We start from the raw sequence: 17,528 nt of genomic DNA, 5'->3' as shown, positions 1-17,528 counted from the left end.
GGCTTCATCATCCTGTAAGTAAACTTTTGAATTCAATTTGGTAGACTAATTTATTGGGTATCTCACAGGTGATGTGTCCCACTTCATCCCCTCCCCCCAAGCTTCTTCCTCCTGTAAGTACACTTCCAAATCCTGTTGTGGGGGATGATATATTATGAATTTTTGTAGGTGATCTTCCCCATGATGTCTCCTCCCCTGAATTTTTGTGAGTGATGCACAATTTTGAGATTTCATACACTCTGAAATACAAGTGTAAATAAATGCGAAATTGTGTATGCTGGAGCCCATGGCTTAGAGGCAACAAAAGAGCCATTGATAAAGATAAGATCTATGTACTTCTAGATTATTGTTTCATCCTATTGTCCAGGACAGCAGTTTTGGTATCTTTTCAAAAGTGCCTGTCCCCTCAATGAAATCATTGCCACCCAAGAATGTGTTTTGTAGGTTGCTCTCCACTTTGCATACTAGTAACAAGGCTATTGTTATCTAAATTGTTCTCACTAACACCTCCCTGGCAATGATCTGATGATGCTAGACTAATCATTGTATGATCCTTTTGCCAATTATGGACATCAGGTGAGTATATAATGTGTTTACTTAACAAGTTGAAATCTGTTAACAATGTTTTTCTTGCTGTTTGTGTCTGGAGAAGAAAGCTACCCATTGACACCTCTGAATCGCAATGGCGACCTGTCTGGAGAGAGCATTGATGATCTGTGGAGTGGTAAGTAATCCATGTTGTGCTCCCTGCTTGTTCCTCAAGAACCACCCATAGATGCAGTACCCCCCAGCCTTTCCCAACTGTCATTTTCCAGCCCTTCCCTGCCATCAATGGAGACAGGAGCTGTTGATGCTCATGCAACTATGGCAAGTACAGTTATGGACACTGAAGAGACTGAGTCCATCAATATCTGTAAAACCATGGCAATCACATCCAGTACAGTCATGGACACCGAACCCACAATCAATATATGTTCAAGCATGGTGATCATGTCTGTGGGTGAGGAGGCAGACCCTGTCCCCATGGATACTGCTGTTGTTAGATCTGTGGGATCCAGTCTGGGTAAACACCCCATCACAGCAAATACCACCTGTGATATCACATCCTTAGGATCTTGTTTACCTAGATGCCCCTTCATTTCATCAGTGAGTGCTCCACACTATCCACCTATTTAAATGTATTGTCTAACTTGTACTGGCAGAAAGTGTTTCTGAAGGAATTAGACTACTCATCTAACCTTTGCAGTGACTTATACAATTTCATGTGTGAGCAAGTGAAGGAGCACAATGAACTCATGAAAACCTTCAAGGAAACATGCCTAACTATTGAAAAGAAATACAACTTAGCACTGGCTGAGGTACAACAGGAGCTGGAAGACAAAACTTGATCACTCAGCACATATGAGGAACATGTAGGGAAGGAACTTCATGTCCATGACACAACTATACAGGAGCAATGGATGTTGCTCGAAAGCCTTGACCAGAATGTTAGGATGCTTTGAACTGCACTAGACCATGAATTTACTAGATTAGATGTATGTCTATTGTCAGATACAATCCCTTGCACCTAATCCCTAATCCTTTCCACAGGGAGACAGAAACATGGAACTTTCACACTTGGCTGCAGAACATGTGCAACTCCAGCAAGAACTGTCACAAAAAAGTAAAGTGCCATGACAATCCCAGCAGCTTGTCATGTGACTGAGATGCCTAATTCAATGGCATAACAATGGTAATGTAATGATATCTTATCTTGTCTTATCATATCAATGCCATAACAATACTCCATTCAGTATTTGGATGTGCACCTTAAGCCCAATGAATCATTGCAAGTGCATGTGATGTGATCATTATCAATTTTCTGATCTAACTTATCAATTACATATTGTAATATTATGGGTTGTTTCAGACCCAAATCAGCTTTGCCTGTTGCCTTCCATCCACCATGCCCCCACATCAAAATTACCAGCAGTCAAAAGAGTTGTCCACTAAGCAACCTTGCAAGCACTGCAGGTAATCTCTATCTACCACAAGGAATCAAAAAGCATGAGACCAGTTGTGTGAAGGAGCACATGAACCACAAAGAACAAGACAAACACAATAAGGCATACATATGAGATGTTTGTTGAAGTCAATACCTTTCCCCCCTCTCATCTGTCCATTAATTTACAATGGTTGTTTACTAGCTGAAATTGCTAAGGAAGCAGTCAGCAGCTACATCCACATCATTAGTGCACCCTGGTGTCACTGGGTCCTTTGGGCTCTGCAGCAGCTGTAATACCAGCACCACTCAGGCAGCTGTCAGCAGGCCCTTCACAATCAATTCCAAGTACATAGACTGCCTTAGTGTTGCTCTCAATGCTTACACTTTGTGAGACAGGATCACCAACTGGCTTTGCTCTCAATGAAGATGACATGTGGATGGGTATGATGAGTCCTCATGGTAGGAATATACTGGACTCAGGTAAGTTTAGAATGTTCATCTCTGACTGAAATTCAACTAATCTCCTGTTGTTTGTGATGAATCTTGATTCTGACATGTCAATTGCAGCCCAAGTGGTGGGTCACTCAGTGAACTCCACTGTGCCAGATGGCCAAAACAACCATTGTCCCAAATTCAAGACTGAATTTCATCCCTGTAGCAAGTGCCCAATGCTTTTCCAATCTGCTGAAGAGTTTGGCCAGCAAAACCTCAAATACATGGCCCCAGACTGTGAGCCCTGGCGCCCTTTTGCTTTGGAGGGCAATTACATTTTTGCCACTGTCACTGTTGAAGCCAGGCTTAGCTCAACTCAGGTAGATTCCCTTCTCAAGTTGATTCATTGTATATGGCAAGGAACAGCAAGTGTCACACTGTGTAATGATGCTGGGCTTTGCACTGCTTTGGATAGAGCAGTGGCACAACTAACACCAGTAAGTTGTTTATTTCCAGTGTGCTTTTGACAAGTGGCTCACTTCCCAGCCACTTGTCAGTTCTCATAGTTTGAAATTGCTGTGCCCTATAAGGGCAGTGATGTGACATTCCCCATCCACATCTGCCCTTTGTGGGACTGGGCCCTCAATTGATTGCAAAATCCTTTTCTTGAACTGCACTTTGTCTGGGATGCTGAATGGGTCTTCAAACTTGATGGTGAGATGTATGAACACTTCTACACTGAACCTTGGATGGGCAATTGTTGGTGGGATATTCAAGTGCATTGTAATTAATATTATTTCATACCATTGTACTGTGTAAATTCACTGTGTTTCTTCCTGTTATGCAAATGAAGTCACAGTTACCCATGCATGCAGAGAATGCTGTTCCATTTGCATTTATTCTTTATGCTGACAAGACATCGCTGTCATCTCATGGTACTGCCAAGGGTTACCCCATGGTAGCACATTGTGCCAACCTCCCAGTTCACATTTGCAATGGTGAACAATACAGTGGTGGCTGCATGGTAGGCTGGCTTCCAATTGTGAGTACAATATCTCTTTGTTTTAGAGTAATAAATTGATCGAACAGGTTTTTGCAGGTTTCCAAGCTTGTGAGTGAGGAGAGAAAGACTGGCTATGTAAATTTCAAGCATGTCATCTGGCATGAAGCCTTCTATAAGCTCCTTGAGAAGGCTGTGGAGCTCTCAAAGGTTGGCTACCTGCATGAATGCTATGACAACATTTGCCAGTGGCTCTTTCCAGTTATTCATATCTTGTCAGCTGACTACAAAGAACTGTAAGCACTATTTTGTCTGCAAATTGATTGTACTTATGAAACCCAGCCTTTTTAGCTGTGTGATGACACTTATATGAGGCACAAAATGCAAATTCCCATGCCCATTTTGCCTAGTCCCTTTTGAGGAGCTTTGGGACTTATCAAAGACATACAAAATGTGCACTACCAAGCAACATCAAGAAGTGCTGGCATTATATGAGCAGAAGAAGTCAGCCAGTGAGAAGAAACTGAAATCTCTTGGGTTACATCCCATCAAGGTAGGGCTTTGACATACATAATCTATGTTTATGACTGACAGAATGTATGATAGAATGTTTTTTGGTTGGTAGAACACTCAGAGCCTGAACAGGCTGCAAGCTTCGAGCCACTTCACTCCCTGCACAGTGGCTTGGGAGGCAAGCACATGCATGAGGAGCTCAAGATTGTTGTCAATGAACTTGGCCATGATTTTGAGACATGTTTAGAAGAATGGTAAGACAATTCAATTGGGCTGCAGGGCTGGCTGACTATCTCTCATGGTTTCTGCCTTTCCCCATTGGCAAGGCCTTGCACATTTTGATACCATGATCCACATCACATTTTCTGACAGAAACAAAATGCAAGATCTCACCAGGGTAATCTAATTAGGATGTGTGTTTAAACATGGCTAATGATCTGGAATAGCAGTGTTTCTACACTGCTCTTGACATTTTGATGTCCACAACATCTCAAGCTGGGTACCAGTTGCTGCATATGATCTGCAGCTACCTACAGCTTGAAACTCTCATTGGGCTTGATGTACACACTGAGGCAACCCTCAGAATGATCAAACATGAACTTCTTGTTTTCAGGGGAAAACTCAAGGTATTCTGCTCCTTTGGTTGTCCATTATCATACAATGATTGTTGAAAATAGGTGTACCAATCCTGCATTCATCATTTGCATGATACAGGCCTCAAGGACAATTGGAACTTTCCCAAGGTGCACCTCTGGAAGCACATTACCCACAACATTCAGAGCAAAGGTGCTATTCATAATTACAGTGCTTGGCTGAATGAGAAGATGCACGCTCTGCTCAAAGATGCATACCAGGATCATTCTAATGGAAAGGATGTTGCGGGGCAGGTGCATATCAAGTCCTTACTTAGAGATGTTGTTGCACAATGTTTCATTTAGATTCTCCATATTGACCATCATTGATTTGTGATCAAACTCATTCAAGCATGAATTGATGCAGGAAATGAATGTGTTACTCATTTCACCAACAATGGCAACAGAAATGACAACAAGGACAATGATGAGCCATTTGAAGGAAACACCAGGCTTGGTGCACCCCAGCAACCTAGCTTGCTTTCTGATGTCAAGAACACTCACCAGGATGATTGGGCATTTGAGGGATTCCATTGGAGGCTGGAAATTTTCCTCAATGCTTGCCTCCCCACTTATGGGTACCCCCTCAACATGTGGATATGATTACAAGGAACAGATACAGTATGTCCTACTTCCTCATCTGTATACAGACTGATCCCCTGGCATTCCCCTCAAGGTCTGGGAGTACTGGTATTTGAAGGTTAGCTATGCTTCAGTGGTGGACTGGAAGGTTCGCCATGAACCACATCAGATGTAGTCCAAGTTTCCATGGTCAGCCATGATACAATTGCACTCTCATTCAACTTTCAGAGACCAAGGCTGCCTTTCTTCAACTCATATTCATGTTCACTTGCAAAATTGTGGCATTTGAGGACATTTTTCAGTTTGCACTCATTCAGCCACTCACAGCTGGGACCAGAGTGCGCAGGTTGGACCAAGATTTCCAACTTACCCAAGTCAAAGCCATATCCCATGCAGCATTGATATTCATTCCTGTAAAGTCAATCATTCAGGGCACATTGCTTTACCCAGATCTGAGCCACCATGGCAAGTTTTTAGTTGTTGAGCATGCTGATGGTGACTTGTTCCTTCGCATGAAGAGATGGACTCAGACTTGGTGCTGAGCACCTAGTAGCAGCCTAAACAGGATTCAAGTTCTGACTCTGACCAGATGTCAGCCAAAACTCAAGGCAATACTTTGGGTAAGTGGTCCCTGTTGTTGTGTATTACTTCATTCAAACTGATTTGGTTCTACACTGGTAGGGTCAGAACAATCAGACCTGGATGTTGGAGGGCCAGTGTCAGAATGAACATGATCAGTTTGCAATATGTGATTCTTTGTACACTGTGCTATTACATCTTATTGCATTGTGATATAACTGTTATTACTGGTAAGGCTGTCAGGGAGTGACCACATGGCATTGTCATGATGAAACACCCATTGAAATGATTCCTGAAGATGTGCTGCACATTGCTGGTGATGTGAGTAAACATGTCTTGTAATCATCTCACTGGACAGGCATTTTACATCACCCAGCAGCTCTCTTCTCGGAGTCAGGGTGGGCTTGAAAGCTTTTAAGGAGGCCTGCAACATAAAACAGACCCAGGCTGAGTAGTGGTGTTTTTGTCCTCTTGTCAACTTTGGCTCAAATCATCATCAAGTTCTCTTTTGTAGGCATGCATGAGGACTTTACAGATGCCCTTCATAATGTTGGTTTGGATTCTTCTGGCACTGACTCATGCTTGGACCACTCTGACAATGATGAGACCTCTGATCTTGAGGAGCTTTGAGAATGGTGTAGAATCATGCAGTGAACCACCTCTGGATGCTAGTGCTCCCCAGCTATGCAGTGTATGTCCCTTTTCTTTATCATTCTTTCAGTTTCAACACAGTTATCACTTACACTATGGTAACAGGCACTTGGTGCCACTCAGCTGGCATACTTGAAGCTTCACATTCAGATGAAGAAGCTACAAATTGACTACAACAGTCTACTCTCCACCCTCCTGCAGAGCTGCAAGAAAGCTGTTGAGAACAATCTGAACACTGTATTGGACAACAACATCATCACCCAGGCAAAAAAGTATTGTTTCTTCTATCATTTCTGGGTCCCTAAAGATGTTTTCCCACTCATCACTCTGCTGCCTGGATATGATCTGACTGAATCAAAAATTGCAGGCTTTAAAGCAGAACTCTATTTCATGCTACCCAGTGACCTCAAGGTCCATGCAACAACATATGGTAACTTTGGCCATGTGGTAAGTCAACATTCCCAATCCATAATTCAAAGGCTGGTGTTGATCACCTTTAGTTTTCAAATGCAGTTGGGGCTGAGAGGCCCAACATCCTCAAACCTGTTAAGGATAACATGCAGCAACTCTTTGCACACTTGGAACTTAGTGCTGACTTATTCACAAATGAGAATTCAAGAGCTCTGCATGGATCAAACGAGGCTGTGAGAGTGCTGCTGAAGATGCACCCAGGGAACATGGATGCTCACTCCCTCTCTCACCAATCCTCTTGCCCAAACCAGACACCCCAGTGGCCAGGGATTTATTCAAAACCCCACTCCTGGTTAATGTAAGTTTTCTTCACTACTTATGACTATATATATGCTAATTACTTCTATAAGATCATCTGGGTCATGGTTTTTGGCAAGGGAGTCCTCACTAGCAAGTGAAGGGTGGTCCACAGGGACAAGGTCAGAAGTTGGGGATCAGCTGGCCTGATCGCCATTGCTGCTACCTTTGTAAGTCTCATGTCACCTTTTTCTTCTGGTCTGGATATTCTGACAAATGTATAACAGGCACAGTACTTATTATTGAGTGATCATGAGCTTATGACCATTGGTGAAGAAAGTGGATTCAAGTATCAGGACAACTTTGAGTATTTTATCGAGCTATTGAGTCACCCATCAAAACAGGAGTGGTCATTGGAAGTGATGGAGTTTTTCAATCAGGGCATATGGAACACCTTGAGTATTGCCTCTGCTAGTGCAGCATTAGGCTCATCCAATGACACCTCAGTAGCTTCCACATGGGAGTCCAACATCTTGGTGCAGTTGAATGGCCCCTGGCAGCTGACACCTCCTCCTGACCTACACTTTGATGGACTCAACTCAACCTCTATTTCATGTCACATGCCAGAAGCAACCCACAGACATGCCACAGACTCAGTCATCATTTCTCAGGCAAACTCAGTCTCCTTGGCACTTTCAGTTGACATATCAAATCTTTTACTCAGAGGCAGTCATACATCAGCTCTACCATCCATATCTAGTCATGGAAAGGAGTTATCTGCCAGAAGAAGTCATTCTGGCTTGAGGATGGCTGAAGTTTCAGCAGCTGCACCAGTGAATGCCTGGGAACCACCTGCAAAGGAACATTGTGTCATGTGGCACAAGGGAAAGGGTAAGTAGTTATATTGTCATGGTCAGTCAAGTTTTGGGCTGTTTAGCTACTTCATGTGCCATATGCACTACTGTCATAACCACTCTTTTTAAATACAGTGGATCTTTTTCTTTGTTTCCTGTGACCTGACTCAACGATTTTAAGCCAATAAATAGGTTCAGGGAACATCTGACAAGTTTGAACAGCACTGTCTCCCTCTTGTTGCAACTCCCCTTGCTGAAGAAATGTCACCCTGGGTCAAAATTTGTGGGTGAAATTCTTGATGCCATACCTATCCCTGGTGTTTGCACCATCTTCATATGCTAAACCTCATGTGTTGGACATCATCTGAACACCCTTGATCCCCTGAGGTAGCTGTGGTGCCCATCTGAGCTCACCTTCCTGCAGTCTGGCTGGTTCTACACAACAAATAAGGGAGTGTCTGCTAATGACCTGAGACATGTCACTTACACTGTGCTTTACAGCCTGCTGCATCTTGCTATTTCAACTGTGTTTCATGCCCTCACTCTGCACACTCATTCTGTTGTCCAGCTACATCATCAGTCCCATCATACAGTCATTGTTACCATGACAGACAACACCTCTCATAGACTTGGCCTCTGCACCAATGGGAAGTACAGGCTCAGTAAGAAGATAGGCTTGGACACATTCAGTAGGCAGAGTCATTATGTGCTCGAATGTATGCCTACCCTTACCACTCCCCAGGTGACATCTACCTCGGAATTGACATCACCTCCAGTGAAGAAGTCGCCATTAAGCTTGAGCCCATCAAAGCAAAGCACCCTCAGTTGGAATATGAGTCCAAAGTTTACAAGACTCTGGCCAGCAGTGTCAGCATTCCATTTGTCAGGTGGTTCAGCACAGAGTGTGACTACAATGCAATGGTCTTGGACTTGCTTGGTCCATCCCTTGAGGACCTCTTCAACTTTTGCAGCTGCAAGTTTAGCCTAAGACCATGCTGTTGCTAGCTGACCAGTTGGTTCATAAATACATTTGGATCTTTCTCCCATTTAATTTACATCCCCAGATGTCTCATATTGAGTATATTCATTCTCATAAATTTATCCACCATGGCATCAAGCCTGACAGCTTCTTGATGGAGATCAGGAAATGAGGCAACCAAGTCAACATTATTGACTTTGGTCTTGCAAAGTACCATGACCCCAAGACTCATCTGCACATTCCATATAGGGAGAATGAGAACCTCACAGGGACCACTCATTATACCTTGATCAACACTCACTTAGTTGTTGAACAGGCCTGCCATGATGACTTGGAGTCCCTTGCTTACATGCTCATGTATTTCCTCTGTGGCACACTTCCCTGGCAGGGCCTCAAGGCTGCCACTGAGAAGCAGAAGTATGATTGGATCATGAAGAAGGAGATGACTGCCCCCATGGACCTGCTGTGCCATGACTTCCCTGATGAATTTGGCATATTCCTCAATTACACTTGAGCACTGTGGCTTGACAACAAGCCTGACTACTCCTACCTTCACAAGCTCTTCCATGACCTCTTCATTTGCAAGGGCTTCCAGTGTGACTACATCTTCGACTGGAGTGTTCAGTGCCATGCTCCTGAGAACAGTAATACCAGCACAAGTCAGAAGGCAAGCACTGGCAGAAGAAAAGTGGTCTAAGAGGAAGAAGACCACTGTGCCAGTGACAGGATGTAAGTGCCACACCCATTCCCTTTGTTATTGTTTCACTCTCTAAATCATTGCTAGGCTTCATTCACAGACCCATCAGCTGCAAGCCAATGCTGCTGGCACTGTAGGCCAACAATGTGGAGCAACTTGTGGAAGGGAAGGTGATATTTGGTGAAGGGCATGTTCATACTTTTTGATTTGCATGGGGCATGCCCTGGGTGTGCAACTGAGATTGCAGTTGGAGGGAAGTGGTAAGGTCACTCAGTTGCAATCAGGTCAAAGTTTGCAGTTGGGATGGCAGACCTGGTGGGTTGTTCTGTGGTGGAATTGGGTCACTGTAGTGCACCTCCCACCCTTGCAGCTGGCCCAATGTGTTACTCATTCTTGGTGATGGTTCAGCACCTCAAGCCTTGTCAAACCTACAGTTCCTGTTCAATGTCCACTATTGAATTCATCCATTCCACATGTACAATGGAATTGCCATTGCATCTGAATTGATCATTTTTGTATAGTATGGATGCACTCTTTTCTTTCAAGCTACCCTGATCTCCCTCTGTGGAATGGCATGGATGGCCATCTATTCCATTCTCGCTTTGCCAGACTTATTCCCTTCAGTGCCTGTCCTCATACAACATATACTACTATATTTGCTTCTTCATGTGCCATCCATGACCATATATGCTCTTCTTCATTCACCCCTGTTTTCCATTGTGTGGTTTATTTTTCATGCATTTGTTATCCTTCTGTCTTCTCCCCTCACTGGGATAGTCTTTCTGGTGGAGGTGAGTAGGCAGAAGAGGGTGCCAAGTCAAGGTAGCAGTGGGAGATATGATTAGTTTTATGAAAGAATGAACTCATGTTTTGATATGCCCTACTCATGACTTCATAGGGTGGTAGAACATTGCATACATACAGCCTAGCAGACTTGAAACACCAATCCAGAACTCTGATTATCATTGACTGTCATGTCAGTATCCAGATGAGGATTACCTTTTTGGGATAATTATGCCTTGCAGTTATAATGCATGCAGTGTTGGGACTTGAATACATTTTCCCTTCAACCACCACTGTCATTACATGTCAATGTCTGATCTTGCACCCAATGTGACAGTTACTGTTCAATGCAGCACTGTTGTCTGACTTCGACAATAAAGACAGGTGAACAATCAATGAATGTGCTCACTACTCACACAAACCATTTGATTTCAGGACAAGTATTGTAGTTGACTGTTGTATGGTATTGATCCTATATAGTGCTAACTGATGGCACCCCACACTGCCAACTTCCTAACTGTCTTGTCAACAGTTGGGATTCCTCTGTTCTGCAAGTGGCTTTATCACTTGATGTACATTTATGCATCACATCTGTATGTCATCCCTGGCTCAGACTTGTTTCTTCCCTCTGACTGTCGCCAGCCATGTGGCATGCTCCAGACTTGTCACTGTCCCATTCATGATCATCCAGGTACCTCTGACTCACTATCCCCTTCCCCCAACTGCCAACCATACAATGTGCACCCAGACTTGTTGCTGTCCACTTGCCCCACCTATAATCACCCTGGACCTGTCACTATTCCTTCCTCCCAGTTCATGACCATGCAACATCCTCATGGACTCATTATCTGCTTCCCTCACTGCTGACTATGCTGCATGTCCCTGCAGTCATTCCTGTCCTCTCTTCCACTGGTTCCTCAGTGTGCACCATGCCCCCTGTATTCACTATCCCTTCCTTCCAGCTGCCAATCATGCTGCACACCTGGACTTGCTATACCCTTCCCTCTGACTGCCAATAATGCAGTTACCTTCATGTTTCCTCATTTCCCTCTTCTCTGTTCTATGGCATCGGTACATGGACCTATCCTAGCAGTGCACTCATCAGTCATTCCACACTGTACAGAACACCTCACATCTTTGCTATGAATGGAATCCCTTTCTCCCTGGTTGCCATCCTACCCTAAGCCAGGCAGCCCAGTGCCACCACCCCACCCCACCTGGTTCCCTTGGAATGCATTTGGTAATGTATTATGAAACATCATCCATTACCTGATCTAATCCAGACTTGGATACATCAGATCAGGTTGAGTGGAAGATACCTATGAAACTGCATAACTAGTTACTACTTGTGGTAGAATAGTAGTATGGACAGGGTCATAGCAACAAATCTGAAAGATGCTACAATAAAAATACTATTGCAATATGGATTGTGGATGTTACAGTGAAGATAATAGCATTTCACTAATTATAGGATTGTTGTATTGGATTCTGCCCCATTGACATGCTTGGCAATGGCTTAAAATAGCATTGTAATGCATCTGGCCATTGTCAGGCACTCCAATTGGCAGTCAATGACTAACAATAGCATTCCAATCATGTGTTCCCAGCTTGCAGCAACCAGCCATTGTCAGGCAATCCAATTGGCAACCCCCAGATTACAATGCCATGCCAATGAAAACTTTACCCATTGGCTGGGCACTAACATACATCATTCATTGTAATTACATACAGTCACATGTAATGGCCATAATTTTTTTCTGACAACTCAAGAGCTGAGACACAACCATAGAAGGGCAAAGGACTGTGGTTGAAAATCTCCAAGCTGAATTTAGGATGCTGCAAGCTAAACTAGATCATGATATCACTAGAGTAAATGTAAGGCTTCTTTGTTATGAATGTGTAGTGCCTAAATCACATTTATAGACAGAGAAGGAGGCTGAGTTTGCAGCATTGGCTCAAAAATTCAATGGTGCTGTGCACCAACTTGAAGCCCTTAAGCAGAGTCACCAATCATCCTGTTCTATGCAGCCACACATATCCTCTTTGCCATCTGGAGTTCCTCACAGGTCTGATCCACAGGTGGAGATCAGACAACTCAGCACTGTAGTCGAAGAAGAACCTCATGCAAGCACAAGTGTGGATGCCAAAAGACTTTCCAGAACACTTCTTAGGGAAGCCACAAATGGCTCAGTTGCAGAAGAAGTTGTCCAGATGCTAAGAAGTGGTACTGCAGAGCCTCTTTACAGTACACCTTCCCCACACTGCAAAGTTAACTCCAGGAAACATTGCCAGTCAACTAGAGTGAAACAGGAGATCTTGAATGATCAAGAGCATAATGATAATCTGGCAAGTGATTTACTTCCATTGCAATGTCTTTCTAATGATAATTGTGTTGTAATGTACCATAGGGGCACATCAGGGAACTGTTCAGTAATATCTTTTCAGTTACAAGGGATGAAGACTTCCCTGCCTATGAACTACCTCCACATGAGGTGGTAATGGATTTTACTGAAGGCAATAGTCCAGGCCCCAATCTCCCCAACTTGCAATGGGACTTCTCAAGCCCAGTTTCATCAGTTTGGAACCAAGCCATTATTGGTATTTTGCTAAATGAGTTGCATGCACTGCACATGAGAGAGAAGTGGACCTCCCTGCCAAGAAGTGATGCTATACTGGAAAGAGGTGATCAAAGACAAATTTAATTGGATCAAGGTGACTTGGAATAAAGGAAGACCTTGGAGACTTGAGAATGATATTCTGGAAATGCCTGACCAAGTTTCCACTAGGTTGACACATGAAAAAACAGATACCCTCAGGACAGCATGGAAGGATATGTGTAGGGTAGCAGTAAGTGTTTTTTTTTTCATCCTTGCTTGCATCATCTGACAAATTTGCAGAAGTTCCACTGTCATTCAATCATTACAAAGTCCCTCTTATGCACAGTGATGGGACAGGGAACAGAAGATAGAGACATCTGGAAATGGCTTTCCAATGTTGTCAAACACTTGGGCACTGATGGCATGAGTTCTGAGGACAGCAAGGAAGAAGATATGCAAATGGTTTTCCGAAGTTCACAGTTTGCCATGGGGATGCAACATTGACAAAGAACTATGATTCATCAATTCTAGATGCAGAGAAGATCAAGCCATTTTCTCCCTTAAAGGTGCCAAACCAGCTAAGCGTGTCAGGCTATCTAATCCTCTTCCATCATCTCATCAACCTGTACAAGGCTTACCTGCCTTCCTTGTACAAACCTGACTGGCTAGAAAGGAATCCCAGCATTACATCAGACAAAGAATTTCAGAGGATGCAGGTCATTGTACATGGTGTATAATGTATTTGATTGTCTATATGTCTTTATATCTCATGTACTAATCTCAATACTAATTTCATGAGCTGCTGTACCAGAAGATGCTTGTATTAATGTTCAACCAAAGGCCCCACTCAGTCCTAAAACAGTTTTACTTGCATGGCACAATGTGGCTATGATGACATACCTGAAGCAGTTGAAGAATGACAGTGTCTCTCTGAGAATACTGCCACTGCATGAAATGACACACCACCCACAATGGCCAGACAAACTCTAGTATGTCTGAAAGCTTAGCACTATAGAAGGATGCAGGGAAGTGTGGATAATGACTAAACATGTTGGGCACATCTTCACTAGCAGGAAGCTGGCACTGAACAGCAAAATGAACTTCCCCTTCATGCATGACAATGTACTTGATACTGCCAGGAACAGCAGTACAAGTACAGCCTCTGGGGTAGAAGAAGATTAAACTGTTGCCAACATGGGTGGAGCAGCCACTGAAAGTGGATCTGCCAAACCAGAAATGGAAATAGAAGACAAGTGACCTTGATGACATGAGTTTATGAAGATTGCTTGGAACTGGGGAAGGATGTTTGTTTGACTTGTAGTTAGAGTCATAAGTCAAGCCTTTGGAGTCAGATAGGTATTTGTCGAAAAGAGATTTACATTGCTGAATGATTGTTGGAGCATCTGAGCAAGAGAGCCAAGATTTGAGTTGGGAACTTCATATGAATGTTTGTAAACAGTTTCTTCTTGCTGGCCTGTGGATAGCATGAGCATTATAGAGACCCTGAAGAACTCCAAGACAATGTACCAAATTTGTGGTTTGTGGGCATATGTTGCAAGTGTCCAATGAGACATTCATAAGGGAAGCACCACCAGGACTGCACAGGTCCAAAAAGTCTGAGATAGTCATAAATATGTATAGACATGTGGTAATTTGGATGTATAGGCACATGGGGGAAGATTTCTGGCAGGGACTTCAGCCAACTCCTGGCATAGTGCCAGTAAGAAGTCATCCACTCCTCAGTCATGCTTTGCAGGCATGCAACACACACAGTGGAGACTAGATTCATTGTGTGCTCCAAGATGCGAAGATACTGTGACTCTAGTTCATCAGCACAATGCTTAGAGTCTTGTCCCCATAAGCTGATTAAAGCCAAGGGGACATAAATTGTGACTAAGGTATGCCACTCATCAGCTATCAAGGGACCAGCCCATGTATTGCCAAAATTATGTGGTACTGATCTCACCCATGATGGGTCATCAGTGTCTTTGATCACTTGCTGGATTTGGTGCATCACTTCTGGGGTTGAGGTTTGGACAACAGGGGGAGCTCTCATGGGCTTCATCCTGATGCTATTCAGAGATAAGATAATGGTATTCATCATGGAGTGGCACTCACCCAGGCTGATAATGCATTTACCCAGTGTGCTTTGCACACTCTACTCCCCCTCTCCAGTGTTGGTCGAACACCAAGTCCTTCAGCCATGTACTGTAATGCTTTGGTGTTCTTCACCCTGAGTCTCTTCTCTAGTTGGGAGAAGTGGCAAGCTATGTTGATTCAATCATCTTCACTGTCATCACAATAGTCCTCCATGGCACTGAGGAGCAGCATCTGAATGATGCCGATTTGCTTTTTACTATTGTGGTTTAAGTTGACAACCTTGTCTTCACCTGGGCTGCTGAAAGTTGTGCTCAAATGCCACACATGTTGCACTTGCTATATGGTTTTTACTTGCCATAACTGTCATGAGTTCCCAGGTGTTCATGAATCTCATCTTGGGTTAACCCCTCCAGGAGGCAGTGCATCGGATCAATCACTAATTGACATGCAGGGTTCCAGTAATGCAAGCACCTGGAGTGTTGACCATCTTGTGCCATAAGTAGTGAAAATCTTGTTGCATTTGGCAACTGAGTGAGCCCATCTGTAGGATTCTGCCTGTGATCATAGAAAGGTGTTATTTCAAAATTTCCAGTCATCAGAGGTGACATCTGTTCACCTGAGGGTACTGATGCAACTGCAGTTGCAAGTACTGCAGTAGAAATGACTCATTGCTGCAGCTAGCTGTGCAGCTTTCCTGCTAGCAGGAAGATCACATACAACACAAGCCAAGGCTGCACAGGCAATGCAATTTCTCTGGGTGCCCAAATGAGAGAAGTGCATGCCTTGTTCCCAACTGGTGACCAGGTCATCAATCAGGGGATCCAGGAAATAATTGATCTGGTCACCAACAGGCTCATTTGGGCCTGGGATAATACCAGCTAGATACATGTTTTTGGGTTTATAATGCATGTCCAGGGGGAGGGTCAGGCATGTGCAGGATATGATACCACAAGAGGTAGTCGCATTACATTGTTGATTTCCTTCAATATTGAAGAAATCAACATTAAAGGAGAATACAAGGCAAGTTTCATCCCCACAATCTACAAATAGTTTTTCTCCATCAGGTCCTTTGAATGTCCACAGGAATTTGCCATCCCAGACATCTCTGAGGAAGGAGGGTTTGTGATGTAGGTTCTCAACCAGGTGATCACATGGCTTGTCCAAGAAGTCTTCTAACCTGAGCCACACAAGTAAGCCTCCAACAAAGTCATGGAAATGGTGGTAAACAAAGGGCTTGATGGGATGTTTGCAGCCATCCTCCAGATCCTTAACTAGAAGAACATTACAGATGTCCTCACTTGGGTGAGGCACATTTGTGCAGAGCACAGGGTATGAGTAGTTCCCTTTATTGGCTTGAGGCTTGTATATATAGCTGCAGACAGGACACACAGCATACACTATTGTGCATGGCTCAAGATTGAAATGGGAAAGTGCAGCTGGTATAGTTTTCAGGATTTGGGAAAGAGTGCACTCACATAGTGCATCTGCCCTCAGGCCAACCAAGTCAAATACTAAGCTGAGGAGGTGTGAAATCATTTGTAGGAAAAATTCCCCAGCTCTGTGGCTAACACCCAGTACCAGCACACTAACAGTAGCAAGGAGAAGGGAGACCTGGACTGTTTCATCACATTTATTGATTGATAATTTGAAGTGGTGCACTACATTAACAGGATTAGTAGCAAATTGTGAGTTCAATTGACATGCATACATGAGTCATAGTCTATAGGCCCATTGTCATTATCCTCAGGGCTGATGCATTCTTCTAACTTGTCACACAAACTGCTAAGTTCTCTCTTGCATTTTGTAACAGAATCCACTTGTCTTGTTACATTGCCCAAGGCATTCCTAACTGCTTCGAGATCAGGACAAAGTTGCCAATAGCTGGCAGAGGGGAATTGTTGTAGAGTTTGGATCTGTTTCTCAATAGCATTGAGTACCTTGTGCACTTTCACTGTGCAGTTGTTACTTTCATGATTGGATATATGGCTGTGCCATAACATTCAGTTACCAAATTGTACATGCCAATTATGCCATGTTACCTGTGTGCAACATTTGTACCCACCATCACAGGGGCATCAGAGATAGTTAAAGCAGGGAGGGCAGAAGCAAGTTCACCTACCTCCATCTGTAATGAAGACTGCAGGGTGGAAGATATATGGTGGGCAAGATCTGACACAGCATGTGCAGGTTCAGAGATAGTTAAAGCAGGGAGGGCAGAAGTGAGTTCATCCACTTCTGCCTGCAGTGAAGGATGCAAGGTGGAAGATACATGGCAGGCAAGATGTAACCTAGCACATGTGGATTCACTGGGAAGGTTCTGGCTCAAAAATTCTTCCCTTCACTGGACATCAGCAAGGTGTATAGCATGGCATGCTAGAGGGAGGGGTTTTCCTCTGGGATTTACTGCAGTTCCATGCTCATCAACCTCAAACACAAT

At 43.7% G+C, this 17,528-nt stretch overlaps 4 protein-coding genes across 4 annotated transcripts; 3 read left to right on the top strand and 1 right to left on the bottom strand.

The window, feature by feature from the left end:
* Nucleotides 1–2,358: 2,358 nt before the first annotated feature.
* Nucleotides 2,359–4,187, top strand: F5J12DRAFT_785567 (uncharacterized protein; the record flags this gene model as incomplete). Its single annotated transcript, XM_051743264.1, has 8 exons — nt 2,359–2,464; nt 2,552–2,796; nt 2,892–2,913; nt 3,292–3,458; nt 3,516–3,626; nt 3,697–3,712; nt 3,827–3,969; nt 4,023–4,187. 8 exons carry the CDS (start codon nt 2,359–2,361, stop codon nt 4,185–4,187), a joined length of 975 nt encoding a protein of 324 aa, XP_051596427.1.
* A 2,070-nt stretch (nt 4,188–6,257) lies between these two features.
* Nucleotides 6,258–7,980, top strand: F5J12DRAFT_785566 (uncharacterized protein; the record flags this gene model as incomplete). The annotated part of the gene is made up of 5 exons (XM_051743263.1): nt 6,258–6,413; nt 6,479–6,820; nt 6,874–7,142; nt 7,257–7,311; nt 7,369–7,980. 5 exons carry the CDS (start codon nt 6,258–6,260, stop codon nt 7,978–7,980), a joined length of 1,434 nt encoding a protein of 477 aa, XP_051596426.1.
* Nucleotides 7,981–8,539: 559 nt separating this feature from the next.
* Nucleotides 8,540–9,428, top strand: F5J12DRAFT_907145 (kinase-like domain-containing protein; the record flags this gene model as incomplete). Its single annotated transcript, XM_051748882.1, has 3 exons — nt 8,540–8,586; nt 8,712–8,932; nt 9,088–9,428. The coding sequence occupies 3 exons, from the start codon at nt 8,540–8,542 to the stop codon at nt 9,426–9,428; spliced, it is 609 nt and encodes a 202-aa protein (XP_051596425.1).
* A 4,897-nt stretch (nt 9,429–14,325) lies between these two features.
* F5J12DRAFT_896429 (uncharacterized protein) lies at nt 14,326–14,636 on the bottom strand (the record flags this gene model as incomplete). Its single annotated transcript, XM_051747941.1, has 2 exons — nt 14,326–14,465; nt 14,519–14,636. The coding sequence occupies 2 exons, from the start codon at nt 14,634–14,636 to the stop codon at nt 14,326–14,328; spliced, it is 258 nt and encodes an 85-aa protein (XP_051596424.1).
* Between the last annotated feature and the right edge of the window lie 2,892 nt (nt 14,637–17,528).

The sequence above is a fragment of the Pisolithus orientalis genome (assembly GCF_024613125.1).
Source record: "Pisolithus orientalis strain OTSU chromosome Unknown F5J12scaffold_39, whole genome shotgun sequence".
Taxonomy (NCBI): Eukaryota; Fungi; Basidiomycota; class Agaricomycetes; order Boletales; family Pisolithaceae; genus Pisolithus; species Pisolithus orientalis.
The sequence above is the reverse complement of the archived record's forward strand: the minus strand, read 5'-3'. Positions and strand labels throughout refer to the sequence as shown.